This window comes from Pieris napi, chromosome 1, assembly GCF_905475465.1.
Source record: "Pieris napi chromosome 1, ilPieNapi1.2, whole genome shotgun sequence".
Taxonomy (NCBI): Eukaryota; Metazoa; Arthropoda; class Insecta; order Lepidoptera; family Pieridae; genus Pieris; species Pieris napi.
Window position 1 is genome coordinate 152,178 of NC_062234.1, and position 15,357 is coordinate 167,534.

General features: G+C 38.6%; 1 protein-coding gene across 8 annotated transcripts in view; it reads left to right on the forward strand.

The window, feature by feature from the left end:
* Positions 1-15,357, forward strand: part of LOC125051934 (ETS-like protein pointed) — a 62,105-nt gene that overhangs the window by 35,854 nt on the left and 10,894 nt on the right. For 6 of the 8 annotated variants that reach the window (XM_047652619.1, XM_047652610.1, XM_047652595.1 and 3 more), the window contains exons 2-5: positions 3,504-3,802; positions 7,077-7,193; positions 9,758-9,961; positions 10,038-10,166. In XM_047652619.1, coding sequence (XP_047508575.1) covers positions 3,760-3,802; positions 7,077-7,193; positions 9,758-9,961; positions 10,038-10,166 — 493 coding nt within the window. In that variant the 5' untranslated portion in view covers positions 3,504-3,759. The remainder of the gene's footprint in view (positions 1-3,503; positions 3,803-7,076; positions 7,194-9,757; positions 9,962-10,037; positions 10,167-15,357) is intronic. The other 2 variants (XM_047652566.1, XM_047652572.1) reach the window with 1 other exon arrangement.

Sequence of the window (15,357 nt, forward strand, 5' to 3'; positions counted from 1 at the left end):
TAACGGAAACCGAGTATCGCAACGAGAATCAGAAATAAATATGTGCTCTGTTTCAAAATAGATTAACTGAGGCAATGTATAACTAAATCAATATTTTCATTTATTCCCGATACCAACTATAAATCGCGAAGCTGGGCGTATTACAAAGTTCTAATGTTTAAGTTTTCATACAAAGGCAAAAAGCTCTCTTAGCTTGTTTAAATGATAATGACTGGTTTGTAATTGTATTAAAATATATTGTATTAAGCCAAACACATGTTCAATCTTTCCACAAATGCGTCAATAAATTTGCTGCGATGCAGTAGGTGCGCGTAGGGAATATTTTTAGCGGCCCGTTAACACACAGTTAATAGCCGCTGATGTCACAGGGACTCCGCCCTATAAACTACTCTTAACGACCTATCGTTTGTCATATTTTCGTTAATAAGGATGTTTTTATTTTGCAACGCAATCTGACACTCGAGATTAAAATACTGGCATTTGAGTCGCAATGCGCGTTTCCAAAAAGACGGCCAAACCCACCCGAAATGCAAATGTATCGAACTCCATACTAAAATCGATAATTACACATTTAATGTATGTATTGTTTTGTAGACTTAAAATACGGGACGGCGTACCTTTACGACCCACGTCTGCGACACTGAACTTCACCTTTCCTTCTCCGATTTACATACAAATGTTCTGAAAATATATCCATTTGAATATCAAATTAACCTTGTCAACGATGCCCTCGTCGGGGATTGTCATTATTCCTATAGATTCCGTTTGACCCTCGACGGCAAAGCGTATTATTTACAAAATTAAATTGCCAACTGAGAAATAATACAGACTTTTGTCGAGGATATATTGCGAATCCGTCGACCGTTTTGGAAGCCAAAACGCCGCCCACCTCGATTATCAAAATTAAAAGTCGTGAAAAGTTTTCTTTAGTGTAAATTGTCCCGCGGTAATCGCGGCGCATGCGCGTGGGCGGCGGGAGGCGTTCGCCAGCCTCGCAACTCCGCCTCGCCGTACACGCCTTTTAATCTCGTTTACCCAACTTCAAATATAATAAATATACTGTAAATCACTAAATGCGGACACCATTACACTTTATGAATGCAAAATGTCCGCCCGAGACTTCACTTTCGACTCAAATTCGAATCTCTTAAATTTTTCTCTAACACCGTTCTAATAATCAACAACAATTTCATTACGGACGTTTTAAATATTATCACAATAGTTTTGTAAATACAGATGGATCGGAGCACAACGTCCTATTTCATGTTAACGTTAGTAAACAATATATCTGCATGATTATTTAATTTAGCTATAATTGTATGTGCGGCATGTATCACCGTGCGAGCGTTCTAACGTTTTAATTGAGCACTCTGAGGTCAAATCACTTGTAGGACTATTATTATTTAGACTGTGACGGCTCTCGACGGGCCAGGAACGTAGCAACAAGCGTGTATAATTTGGGCAAAAGCTCCGTCGGGTGCGTCCAAACAATACCGTACAATGTGTTCGAGCGTCAACATGCCACCAAAATGTTACACAAGCATTGTTCTACATTTGTATGATCCGCCCGCGTCAAACGTTTCGTCGAAGCATCCATTGTCGCAATGTTTGTTGATGCACGCGCAAACCTCGCAAAACCGGGCAAATCTCGCGAACGCACCGTCAAAACAAAGCCACGGGAACGCGATTTGTTTTCAAAAGCGAATTCTGACGAGATACGCGCGCGTTAAATCCGAGTTAACATTGTTAGTGTGCGTGAATATGCGGGTGTCCACTTTCCTATTAAGAGGGTCGGAGATGAGATAGACGTGACCCCGGTTGATCCCGCACTGCAATTGACACCCAGCGCTCACTATTTGCTTTAACGAATGGCCGACAATTAACGTCTCTGACCCGCTCTAACGCCCGTGTCCTAACTTAGGTCTACTCATTCGGGATTGCAACTTTGTATCCCAAAATATCATATTTTCACGATGTTACCTAAAATCCTATTCGATACGAGACAATGAAGACCAATTTAGGGTCGTAGGGGACAAATTGGGCGCGACAATCGAGTTAGCTGACCCCGAGTGCTTTACACGACCATCTCGGCCGTATTGTGTCGACGCAGGGCCTCAATCAAAGTCATTCTTACAAATTGTATCAATCATTTAAACAGCTCCTGCCTGCTGCGTGTGACCTATTACATGTAGGAAACTGGTAGCCGACGTTTTTTGTTTGCTGTCTTAATGTCTTTATTGGTATAACTTATTCTTAGTGTATAAATTTATCGTTTAATAAAAAGTATCACCACTAATTGTTATAGAAATGAGTATGGATGCGTGTATATGTTTTTAATTGAAATACATTAGCATGCATTTACATTAAATATTCTTTATGCAAGTGTAGTATGAAGTGATGCATCGAACATTGTACTATTGTTTTCCGATATAGGACAAGTGAACTAGACATTTAAATCCCCCACAGCCGCATAACAAATATAATATCTAAACGCAAAAATAATGAAAAACGTATCAAGTAGGTATAATTTATTCAAATCTATATGATATAAAATAGTAAAAACAAACATGTTATCTTATATTTGGCAAGTAGTTTTAGACATTAATTTGTTATTAATACGACGATTTGGAATTTTAATGCGCATTAATTTTATAGTCAAAACAAGTATTTAAAGTCTTAACATATAGCTAATAATGTCTTAACAATGAAATTAATAACACTGAATAGTCGTGAGAAGCTGCTGCAAGCTCTGAAGTGTCCTTAACCATAAATCTATCCACTGCACCACATTGAACCCTCGACAGTTATTAAAATGTAATGAAGTTGTTTACTCGTTAACCCTTGAACCCTTTATATGGCCTTCTGCACCATTACTATCAATTTGTTACATTACACATCCATTATTAGTATTTAAACTGGTGTTTAATACGTTCAGAGCCACTTAACCGATTCGAATTAAGCCCTTTCAATATGCAAAGTGTTTTCATCATGCAGCGATGAATGGAGGCTGTCAATGGGTCGATTAAAAATAACCATACAAATTGATTTAGATTAGAGTTCAGTTAATAGGCTTCTCGTCCACCTCCCATAGACCCACAGTTAACTTTGCATCGAGCAGGCAATGGTCAAATTCGGGGCACAAAAGTTAGCAAAAGAGTCCGTTCCGGCCCGACGGGCCGTGTGAGAACGCAAGTGCGGCGGGAGTCGGCGAGGGTTGGGGGATGGCGGTGGGGAAATAGGGAAGCGGGCCGGAAGCGCCTGTGCCGGATCGCACCACGCACCTGTGGGAATTCTGCTCGCAATTTGAATACACTCACTCGATACCGTAGAGAGCGTCACCTTGTAACTTAACGCATCGCTTATCTTTTAATTATTGTTGTTTCGTTAGACGCGAACCGGTTTTATTTAATAGCAACCATTCACGAACCTAATCGAAAAAGATAGAACGTTAAGTGTGTCATGAGCGGAGTCGAATGCAAAATTCACGAAACGTGTACTTCTAGTTGTCATTCGGGCGCTAAGCGAAATGAACAGTAGTCGGCGAAGCCAGAACTTTTCAACCGTGACCTGAGCGACCGTTCGCCAAAATGAAAAACAGTGAAGAGTGTTTGCCCCGACTTTGAGTCGCTCCAGTAGAAACAGTGATATTTATGGATCTTATTTAGTTCTAAAACTCTGAAAGAACGTTGTGAATAGTGCTCAAACGAAATAGAAGAACCTGCGGCAGACCCATTCGAGGCGACGGCGGCCATCGCAGGCATGGGAATCAAAGTCATGATGAAAGCTTTCAATAAGCCGAAAGGTGAGTGAAACAAACAACGTTAGCATTGTATAGTACGTACTTAAAATAATAGCGAGCGAAGGTAAGTATAGGTATTGCACATAGCCACACACGAGTGCCGGTTGTGAAAATCCAAGTGATGATACTTTACTATACTCGGTGACGCAAGCAGACGCAACGCTCTTGGTTTCGCCTGCACTTGTCCCAGATGCTAACCCGCCGTGACTGAGCAATATATGAAAACAGAAAACGTATTGTTTTTGTATCACTTTATTATATGAGTTTTATTAATCTCGTATTAACAATAAAGGCGGTCGCTCCAAATTCATTCCCATATGGGAATAATTGGTAGCATTTTTATATATACCTCGAAGTAAAGTTTTTTCCTTATCAAATGGGGTCGTTTATGCAAGCCGCTCTCATTACTCTAATTATGATGTATTGCTCTGATGATCTTGAAAGCGAACACCTCGCCAACGACCGTGATTATATGAGTTTGTTTACTTACACTGCGGCGTAGCGTAAAACGGGCTATTTTCTGATGCTTTATTGCATTTTGCTTATTCTTCCCAATTTGTTTTATTGTTTATCTTTGACGAGGGCGAAGGAGAAGCGAAATGCCTGCATTTCAAACCATGAATAGGCTCATAACATCATTCCTCTTCCGTAAATTGTGGTTCAATTAGTATGTCGTTGAATTTCATTTGGAACTCGATACTAATAAAAGCGAGAACAGTATTATTGGTGTTTGGGCTGATTTGCTCCGCCATGTATTGTTTAGCTGCCGCGAGTTGAGGAGTGCGGGGGCGGCCATTCACGCCGCTGATTGGTCCATCCGGTGCGCGCTCAATGAGATGATGCGCCTGAGCCGCCTCTGTCGTTGAGCTAAGGTCTCTCGCCTACATTCATGATCGTTCTACGCTTGTCTATCGGTTTATCGGAAAGAATAGTGTTATTTGCGCATAATTTTCTAAAACTTTCATGAAAGTGTGTTCATTACAATACGTTAGCCTTGAACTACAAACACCTAGTCTTTTACACATTATATACTTTAATAACACGAGTGTGAGGAACAGTTATCAAAGTTAATTACACAAAACCGAGTTTAGAATTGAATACAGAGCACGCGCCGTTTACGTCATGCAACGTTCAAACAGAAAACAATGCTCGGTAAAAATGGCAAGAGCTTTTTTTTCCTCCTTGTACCTACCATCGGTTTGAACTCATATTTTCCTCAATCTTAATATAAACATTCAAAAGGTTACTTTATTAAACAGTATATATTTGACAGTGTAGTATAATGCGATATTTATTTGACAGAATAAGCCTAAAATTACAGAATAATAATATTAGTTGTGGGTGTCTCGTGACAAGCCTCAATTCGTAGCAACAAGTGACCCACCCTCCGTCAACACCTGTTGCAGCCGCATGGACACTAAAACACACTGTTCCTCTAAGACGTTTCGATTGGTTAACTACTGGAAGGTACAATCCACATTTGAAGGCTAAATGTTGCGGGCATTATTTTGGTGGGCAGCGGGCCGCATCTCCTGGCCATTGTGCCGTTATCTACGCTATTCACAATTCGGCCCACACCACAGATGTGGCACCACAATTTAGCATTCGATTCAATGCTAAAACAATGAACGTTCAGCCATCGTGCATTGACAAAAAAATTCTAATTTTGGTGTAGGTAGGTACATTATAATTTAGCTTTTAAAGTTAGTTGGATTTACTTTAAAAGCTATGTTATTGTACAGTATAAGAGAGAAACAGCTTCAAATATGAATGCATTAGAAAAGTGGGAAAACATTTATTATTTTATACAATGATTTCTTTAGGAAGCATTTTCTGCAATATACGCGTTCGGTTCTACATTTCTCTAGTCACCTGGAGCCACCAAGGATGGCTCCGATCACAAATACGACAATTAAACTCAAATCGCTCCGTTCACATAACTATAATAATTAGGGAAGCGGAAATGTTGACACGTTTTTTGCGAGAACATTGCATTTTAAAAATAACACTGCTGTGTATTTACTATGAAATTACAACTTAACTTTGTGTTGGAAAATATATGCAACTCTCTACGTCCAAACATATTCAGATTAACTGTTACAGAAAGAAGCATATGCCATCAAAAACAAAACAAAGACATTTAGTGAAACGAAATTGTTGCTCGCACGTGACTTAACAACAGTATATATACTACGTATTATAAGCGATAATTCCTCTACATCTAATTAATTACATCATTAATCTGCCAGGTGTGCGCTGCACGATACGAGTACGTCATCCTTTATAGGTATTAGAATTTTTCTGTTTCCCTTATGCGTTTCCATATTCAAGTTATCATTTATCTCTAAAGACTTATTCTGGATAGTAGTATCATTAATTGAACATTTAAATTGCTATAATTCGCTTATATTAAACACTCAAAAATATTTTCACATCCCTCAGTAGTTGTTTTATCTAAACCGAAATGACTACTGTACAATTTACTTAAAAAAATGGAGGAATCGCCAAAGTATGAAATAAATTATTTTAAAATTCACATTTGAATGCTATAAAACAAACGTTCTGGCTTAAACAACCTGTTTGGCAGCTCAATAAATAATAACGACGCCTTTAACTTGTAATAAATTAACAAGAGGAACTTTATTAAGGAACATGAAATCTCTTTCGCGTGCCTCCGGACAGTCGATAAGTTTGTATGCTGGAACCTTTCTCTGTACTACTACGCGGACGATTATAAAATATACTTTGAAATATATTTAAATTGATCAGAACGAACGATCCTCCTAGATGAGAGCGGGCACCGACCGTGGGATTCGAAGAGTACAAATCTCTACATCTCAGAACTGGTCGGCAGGTGTGCAAGCGCACACGGCCGCACACCCACGCACACACGCGCGCAAACCAGACGCACTTATGAATGAACCAAAGTACCAACCGGCACATGACCGCCGCTTTATCATTGATTTATATTAAAAATCAAATATTAATTTGTTGTTGAGAAATACCATGGATGAAGTAATTAAATGTCAGATAATCATTTCGGTCGATGAGTTTGTCGTCTGATTAAACGACACACGCCGCGACGACACACATTTGTGTGTTAAGAGGGCTTTGAGATACCGAATTCATTATGTACACTAATCGTTTTCGTTTCTCTTTGATAGCTACGAGTACCTATTAGGTTCCGTTTCAAGCGAAGTATGTAATAATAAACAATGTTCACCGAATAGAGAAAAATACAAGTAAAATAATTGGTAAACACTCGTTTCTGTTGCAGACATCCCGTCGCAGGTGCCACCCCTGACGCCGGGCACCAATAAGAAGATGGCCGAGGCGCTGAAGGCTACCTTCGCCTCCTGGGAGAAGGAGCAACTGCGCCTCGGGGTACCCAAAGGTGTGTACTTATTAAAAGTCATTTATTCATGTACATTTATGAACGTCAAAAAAGAAAAATACATTAAATGCTTCATAATTTTACATTTACTTTATTAATCTTCTATTAGAAAATATTTTGGGAGGACTCCGAGAAAAGCCGATGTCAGTAGTGGAACTGCGTGCCAATTCATTTCATCTATAACATGTTATGTATATGAAAGCGAAATAAGTATTTGCATTCGCCATAGCACGGAATAAAATTGACATCCACCAGCCAGTGAGTGTCATTCATTTACATATGAAAAGTGGTCTGTGTATGTACTTTGGTAAATAGTATCGTGAGCGATGAACGCATGACGACCACCACTGAAGCCTTAAGGACATTTCGTCATGATCGTAGAACAATGTCGCATTTAAACATCTAAAATCGATTATCATATTTGGATACTACATTCACTAAATATGACGGCTACATAAAAAAAATCCATGTGTTTTAAACTTCAAATTAATCAGTCGGTAAAGTGACCGATTTGATAGAAACGTGATTTTTGACCTTTTGTTTGCTTGTATGCCAATTTTCATAATAAGAGAATATGAAGTAAATTATATTATTTTGAAATGCTCGGTAAAGTTTACTATTTGTCAGATCTGTCACTATTCTACGACTATGACGATATGTTTATGTATTTGCATCACATAAAGACGACAATAGATCTCTTTAAAACATAAAATAATTAGAGATTAGGTCTATTTATTGATTTCTGAGATTGATTCAAAATAATAATATTATATTATACTTTACGCAGGAAACATTCTAAATCCCATTTTTTAGTTTTGGTCCTGTTTTCATTTATTATATAATTTATTATACTAAGACAATTTGTACCTTATTTAGCATAGATTTGAATTCTGCCTGAATAGAGTCGATTTCAACTGAAACTCTTTATCGTTTACCACCAGTTGCGGTGGGTCATAGTCCATAGAGCATAGATCGATGAGGTGGGTCAGAGGGTCGTCGTACGGGATCGGCGGAAATGCATGTCTAGTCTGCTCCGTGTTTATTCGCGCTTCCGCCCATCTCAATAACTCTAAAACTGATTTATAACAAAAAAAGAATTTAAAACTCGCGTAGACTCATTACCAACAGCACGGTTTTGTAGACAATTAAAACGGAATGATAAAAGTTAATTATGTATTTCATTGCTGTATTGTTACGTATCACTTGTTTTTAAATTGAAAATAATTTGCATACCTTAATAAGAAACCGACCTTCCTTAGCTTAAAGGCGATTTTTTTACAACTTAAGTATGTTCGATACGCCAGGCCAAGGTTTGCTAGAGCCCGAAACACATGTTGTCATTCGCGAAGAACTCCTTCTTCTGATTGCTACTACATTTAACAAAAGAACGTTTCCATCGCATTATCCCCAATTATTCCCCAGTGGAAATAACCACGATTAACGAAACAATGAAATAAATAAATATTTAGCAGAATCAAGTCGCATGTTTTTCTGCTTTTATAGTTGGAACTCTTTGTGACGCACGTGTCAAAACAACAAAGCATTTGCGATTTAAGATTTTATGTCTTAAACTATTCTTTTTATTTATATTTACATTATGTCTATCCCTTAAAATGTCATGTGGAACATGGTGTAATGGTTGCAGCTCCTTACAAACGTTGTGTAAAAAAAAAACATGGCGATTAAAAAGAGTGGCGGAGAGTTTATTGCCAGTTCTTCTCTTCCGTTCTACGCCCTTGATTTGAGAACTTGCAGTAAATGTAAAATTAGAAGCATTAATATTTATTTCTTTAATGACGAATCACAAGTGTACATTGTGTTACCTACGTGAATAAATGATTTTTGAATTTGAATTTGAATTTAATTTGATTAAGTAACACTATAAAAATGTCCGTAAAACCTCAAATAAATGATTCCATTATTTCTTTAGATCTTTAATAAAATCGAACAAATCTTGACGGTTATTTATCAATTGTTAGTAAATAGCAAAATACTTATCCAATGATTAGTAAAAGTTTCAAAACGCCTAGTCACCTCATCAGCAGTGCAGAAGCAGCAATAAACGGCGGCCGACGGTCGAGAGCCGTAATTAAAGTAATTATTTGTTATTAGTCCGCTCTCGTCCCGCTTTTCGCTCGGAAAAAGTGAAGCTGCGACCCACACCGCAATCTCAAAATACCACTGCCACTTAACTGCATTTGTATCGGCTAGCTTTCCACCTTTTCTCAGAGTCTGCTCGATAAATATTCGAGTGATATTTAACTCGGCCATGCTCGATTTGGAAAGCCTCGGGATTGGGTAAACAGTTTGATCATCTTCAGCAATAATAGAAATCACTTAAGCGGTGGAGCCGCGAAGGTCGCGGACTTCCTGCGCGCCGTGAGGCAAGTTCCGGAGTTGGGTAACGGAGCCCGCCTCGCTAATCGTTCCTCTTGCCTCATATTGAATACACATTATTTTTCCATTTGCCCTTCAATTATTTTGTTCCTTTGTTCTGCAATGCAAATTAATGATTTCGGTTTTTATAAAATTCCTTTAATTATATTGCCCGCCACTGTCACCAGATCCTCGCCAATGGAGCGAGGCGGCGGTGGCGGCGTGGCTGCGTTGGGCGGCGCGAGAGTTCTCCTTGGAGGGCGTCGCGTTGCAGCAGTTTGCGCGCGCGCAGGGCAAAGACATCTGCGCCATGGGCAGAGAGGAATTCGTGGCTCGAGCGCCGGCCTTCATGGGAGACATCCTGTGGGAACACTTAGAAATACTTCAAAAAGGTAAAACTTTTTTACTACAATATTACATCGCATCGAATGTCGGGGACGTTTAAGAAATACTTCATCTGTATGTCAGACGTGGAGAAGGAGCGGTCGCTGCTAGCCAACGTGCCGCCCAACATGTACGAGAGCAACGTGTGCCTGCCCGAGCTGCCCGACTACGTGCCGCCTCCTGCCCATCACTACAACAACAATAACAACACCGGTACGTATTTAACCCCTTAACTTGAACGGAATATGGCAATCCGCTTTGTTCGTTAGCATTCTCAAATTGCTTTAACATGCCATAATTGAGGAGTGTCCACGCAAAAGGTTATATCTACAAAAATAGAAATATGTTTTTTTTTTCTTGATTCTGGGTCAGTACATTAAAAAGTACAATCCCGACTAAATAAAATTATCTAAAACGCTTTCTTTTTTATATAAAATGTGACTTAAAGACAGCATGACTGACCAAAACGCTGTAATTTTTTAACTTTTTTGCAAAAGATTTAAATTTTGACCAAAAAGCTTTTAATTTACATACAAATTCATAAACTCGCAAATAAAACCGTACAAAAGGTTACATTTGTCTAAAAAAACGTATTGCTAAAACACATTCAAACAATATTTATATAACGGTTCTTGGTCGTTTTTTTGAGTTTTTTGTACTCATTTCTGATTGAGCTAGACATACCTGACCATGTAAGAACACTCAGATTATTTTGTGATGGCTGTGGGGGCCAGAACAAAAATAGTCATTTAATTCATCTTTTAATGTACTGGCTCATGAATAGTAATAACAACATAAAGGATATTGTCATTGTTTTTCCAGTTAGGGGACACAGTTTTCTTCCAGCTTATAGGGTCTTTGGAAGGTTAGAAAAAGAAATCAGAGAAATAACCATCATCATAAACAAAGAAGAATACTATAAAATATTTGCAAAACATGGAAAGCACATGATCCTGGGAGAAAACTGGTTCCTCTATGATTTCAAAGGTTTAGAGAGTTATTATAAAAAAACTAACTGGTATACAGTCTCTTAAACGCATACAATTAAAAAAAATTAAGAGATCCCAGGGAAGAACTCTTGATTGTAAAATAAAACCTTATGAACACTATAGGTTTGAGAGTAATGAAAACTTTTTGTCATTGTGTAAGAAAGCTAAAAGACATTCTACCGCACTAGAAAAACTAAATGGCGGTGATTCTATACTTAATTCTAATAAAAAAAAAGATGTCTCTAATATTTTAACTAAACAGTTTGGTGATGATTGTGTGACTGTACCAGAATTAGAATGGTATAATCGTTTTATCAATGATAGTAGAAGCAATGTCAGAGAAGTAAATGAAAATAGTGAGCATAGGGATGACGATAATGAATCTTGTCAGTGTTTGGAACAAGATATAGGACAATTGAGGGTGTAGATTTAAGTATGCTGCCTGCACAGATTCGCTTTTTTTCATTTGTAGAAGAATACATTGTACCTATTAAAATAATTTAGAAGGCTTTATTAAGTAACCAACTTAGTAGTAATTAGGCTTAGTTTATAATATGTTTAAGTAAATTTCGTTTGATAAGAGAAATAAATACTTATTAAGCTTAAATTAAGCTATATTTACAAATGAGTCCAATCATAAAGTTATATTTACAAATGAGTCCAATCATAAGGTTATATTTACAATTGAGTCCAACCATAAGGTTATATTTTATTAGGTGTCTGACCAAAAGACAATAAATACAAGATACTTTTTTTTTTATCTCTTAAAATTCTGTGTGTAGAGGGTAAAAAATTGTACTACGGGTAACTTAGTTCCCTCCTTCAAACATAGAGAAAAAAAAACGATTACTTTTATAGCTTGGTTCTTTATTTCACTATTCTATTGTTTCCTGAAATTTTACTTAACATGTAGATATAACCTTTTGGGTAGACACTCCTCAATTGTAATCAGTAGAGCTCATAAAGATATGCGCTTCTTATCTACGTAAAGTTACTCTCATTAAACTTCCATTGACGATAACCCGACAATTATTTAATAGTTACGACCCGATAAAACCATAAACAACTGTTAGCAATTAACTCTGAACATCATATTTAATTGTAATCGTCAGATTTATTCAACGACTCGGCCGGTCTCGTCCGTCTAGAAAAATTACACAGATAATAAAAATTCACATCGCTCGGTGGCTGCGCTGTGTCACGTATAAAAGCTCATTTCCACGAGATATAAAGCGGAGTTTAGTACGTTGTAAATCATCGCTGCGGGATGTTTTGACTGCGGCCGCGAACGAACAGCTACTGAAATAATAAATTAACTAAGAGACGGGCCTTTCTTGACATCGCTACCACGGGTGGTCTCAACGCTGCATACGTGTATCAGTCCGACGTGAGGTTTCTAAAATACACCCATAGAAAGAAATTAAAACTCATTTTGCAATTTCACTTCACACACCGCTTCCATGGTGGCTTGATGTTGCACCACCTTGTACCACCCCCGAGAAGCGCAACGCGACCTTGGCGCGGTTTTTCCGCTCTCTTTCAGTTCGCCTACTCTTTATGTATGTGTCATCTTGATATTTCATAACTGGGTGAACCACACGTGCGTGACTGATGGTTGCTTGTACATGGCTGATTCTGTGTTTCCCCTATATAGAACATACAATTGATTATTTTTCGAGATTTTGATTATAATTTTAAAGTCTAAAAAAGCTTAATTATAAGCTCAATTATCGTGACGTGCGGTGTTGTCCTCTCCGTACTAATTACTAATATCTATATTATGTTCACTCATCTTTTTAAATAAAAAAGTCTTAATTAAAAGAGATAAGATTAAAGAATATGTTAATGGCGTAATATTTTGAAATATTGTCTCGTTATTGCTCTGGTGATGTGAGATCTGAAGTTCCTTTGATCTTTAATATTTATTTAGAAACATTAGGATCATGTTTGTGACAAATTCTCAGATGTATAGTCCGTATCATGTGTTAATTATGTCCTGATTAATTTGTCTAAATAATTGTTTCTTTCTTGTAAAAATCTTTGGCAAATCGCTTTATTGATTTCCAAAGTGAGGCCACGTTCGCTTGAGCAGTTTTCGCGGCGGCATTGAAGCCTGCGTGAATGATAAAGACGCTCAAGGTGACGCACCCCTTCCACGCACCTTCACCGCCCGCTTACAGCCGCACGGGCCAGTCTTCAGCAATTGTTCGGACGCGTTGTTACCATTTGCCGCAGCTTACCTTCGCGTTGAAAACAAATTTTCTAATAATTAGTTTCATAGAGAACCGAAGTCGAGGAATCGGCTCAGTGCGTGTATACGACAGTGATCAGTGTTAAATATGGCAAAGTTGGATTCCGGCTGAGATATTATGTTCTTGCATCCGAGCTCCCGCCAGAGGGACTCCAACGATCTGGATCCACTGTTGATATGGCGGGGTGAGTGACGACGGACGATTGATATCTCATAGAAACATATCGGGGTGCGCTACGGCTCAGGTGCACATCGTGCGGGAACTCGAGCGTTAAACAATAATGCAATCGGGCCGACGCCACGAAGGTCAATATAAAAAATCTCCAAATTAGGCAACTCGGTACGAGGATTCGTGCAACGTCCATCCGCGCTGTCGCAAGCCGCGCATCCTCGGCTTGCGCACAAGCAGCGCTAATCGCCGGACGTGCGCCGCCGCCGCCGATTGCCCAACCGCTGCTAAGCGAAATGCCGTTTAAACAGAATAAAAGATTCCGAGGAAATACCATACTTACAAATATTTGTAACATTTGCGATTTTATTGAAATCTCCATTTCTGCATACGTTTAAAGTCTTCGCGAGCCGAGCGATCTCCATATTTAGTTCAGAGATTGTGAGTCAGAAACTCGTTGACCAATGGAGATAAATTGCATTAGCATACGCGACAGCGCTAGCAGAGAGACCGAAGTTAGGCAAGATGCGAAACGCCTTGTGCCCTTTTAGCCAACGATATATCACTCGGCTCCGCCCAGACCACGGCCTGTTCAATTATAATGCACCTTAAGAGACTTTTTCATACAATTAAAAGAAAAAAACAATCAAGGTTCCCATTTATACGAAGAATAAAAAAATGTTAGATCATTAATTCAATTAGCACAAAACTAGCAACTAAAACCGCGTATAAGGTAATAACCGAAAGGATTTTCATTCCACCTGTCACGCTACGAATATTTCTTTTATAAAAGACTAAAAGTTTAGGCTGTATTTAAATATATCTCATTTCAGTCGGTAAATAGATGTATTTATCGATCGATGTAAACCGTTTGTCGTGAATGGCACAATGGCGAAGCGCGTGCGCGTGCGGCCGTAACGTGATATCAATGATCTAATATAAGTTACGCGTCACTCGGGCGTCAATCGTAGCCGTCGATAGGAAAATATTGAGCTTTCTTCGATATCAATAAAAAGATACGTGTCACTCGAAGCGGCCACATCCGGGAACCATTGTGCTTCAACTGGCTTCCGGTGCAACCCGATACACTCCTGCGCACGTGCGGACCTTTTCAAATTACGTAAATCGGCACAATGCATGATTTAGAACAGAAAATCAAATTGAAAATACACAGGTTAATGAATTTCTCTTTGCTTTCTTATCTATAACTCTAACATGACAGCCTTTGAGGCTCTACTTTTATATAAAAAGAGACATCTCGATCTAATAATGAAGTAAATGGAACATGTTGGTCCATTGTTAAAAAAGGGCCCAAAAACATAATACATTGTTAGCAAGGCCGGCACGAAGGCAAGAAGGGCAACTCGAGGGTTGGCTGACGAAAAGAGCAAGGGTGCTGCGTGTATTGATAGTGCTCACCGGCAGGAGCCCTTCAATGAGCTCTTAACGAGAGCCCTCTCGAAGTGAGATTCCTTTTTCAGGTGGCCTTGATTCGATTTGTAAAGTGATTGTGGATAATGCAAGAATTCAAATAAAGCGCTGCGCGGGGTCAGCCGAGTCACAAAGGATTTGAATATTCAAAAAAGATCCCTATCGTTCGTATATTATTATTTCGTCGAAATTAAACGTTCAGTCGCGATAACATTTGATGGATCAATAAAATTTTATTCCCTTTTAATAACAACCGTCGAACCGTAAAAGTTAACTAATCGAAAAGTTATCTACGAGTTTTATTCGGCCGTTCAGATTATCCATAATCGTTACGTGGACCATTATTTGAGCGTGAAGCCCCCGTTTACGTACTGCAATTATTTAGCTAGAACAATAGAATGTCAGTGTGGTTCGTGGAAGTCTGCAAATAAATACAGTCGGCCAGATAAGAAGTTATCGCTGCCACAGTTAACGTTTTCAGTTGTAACAAGCCATCGCTCTGAATGCTAATCGCTGCTTACTTTGCGTTGCCGGCTTAATATTATAATATGTGAATAAAGTCCT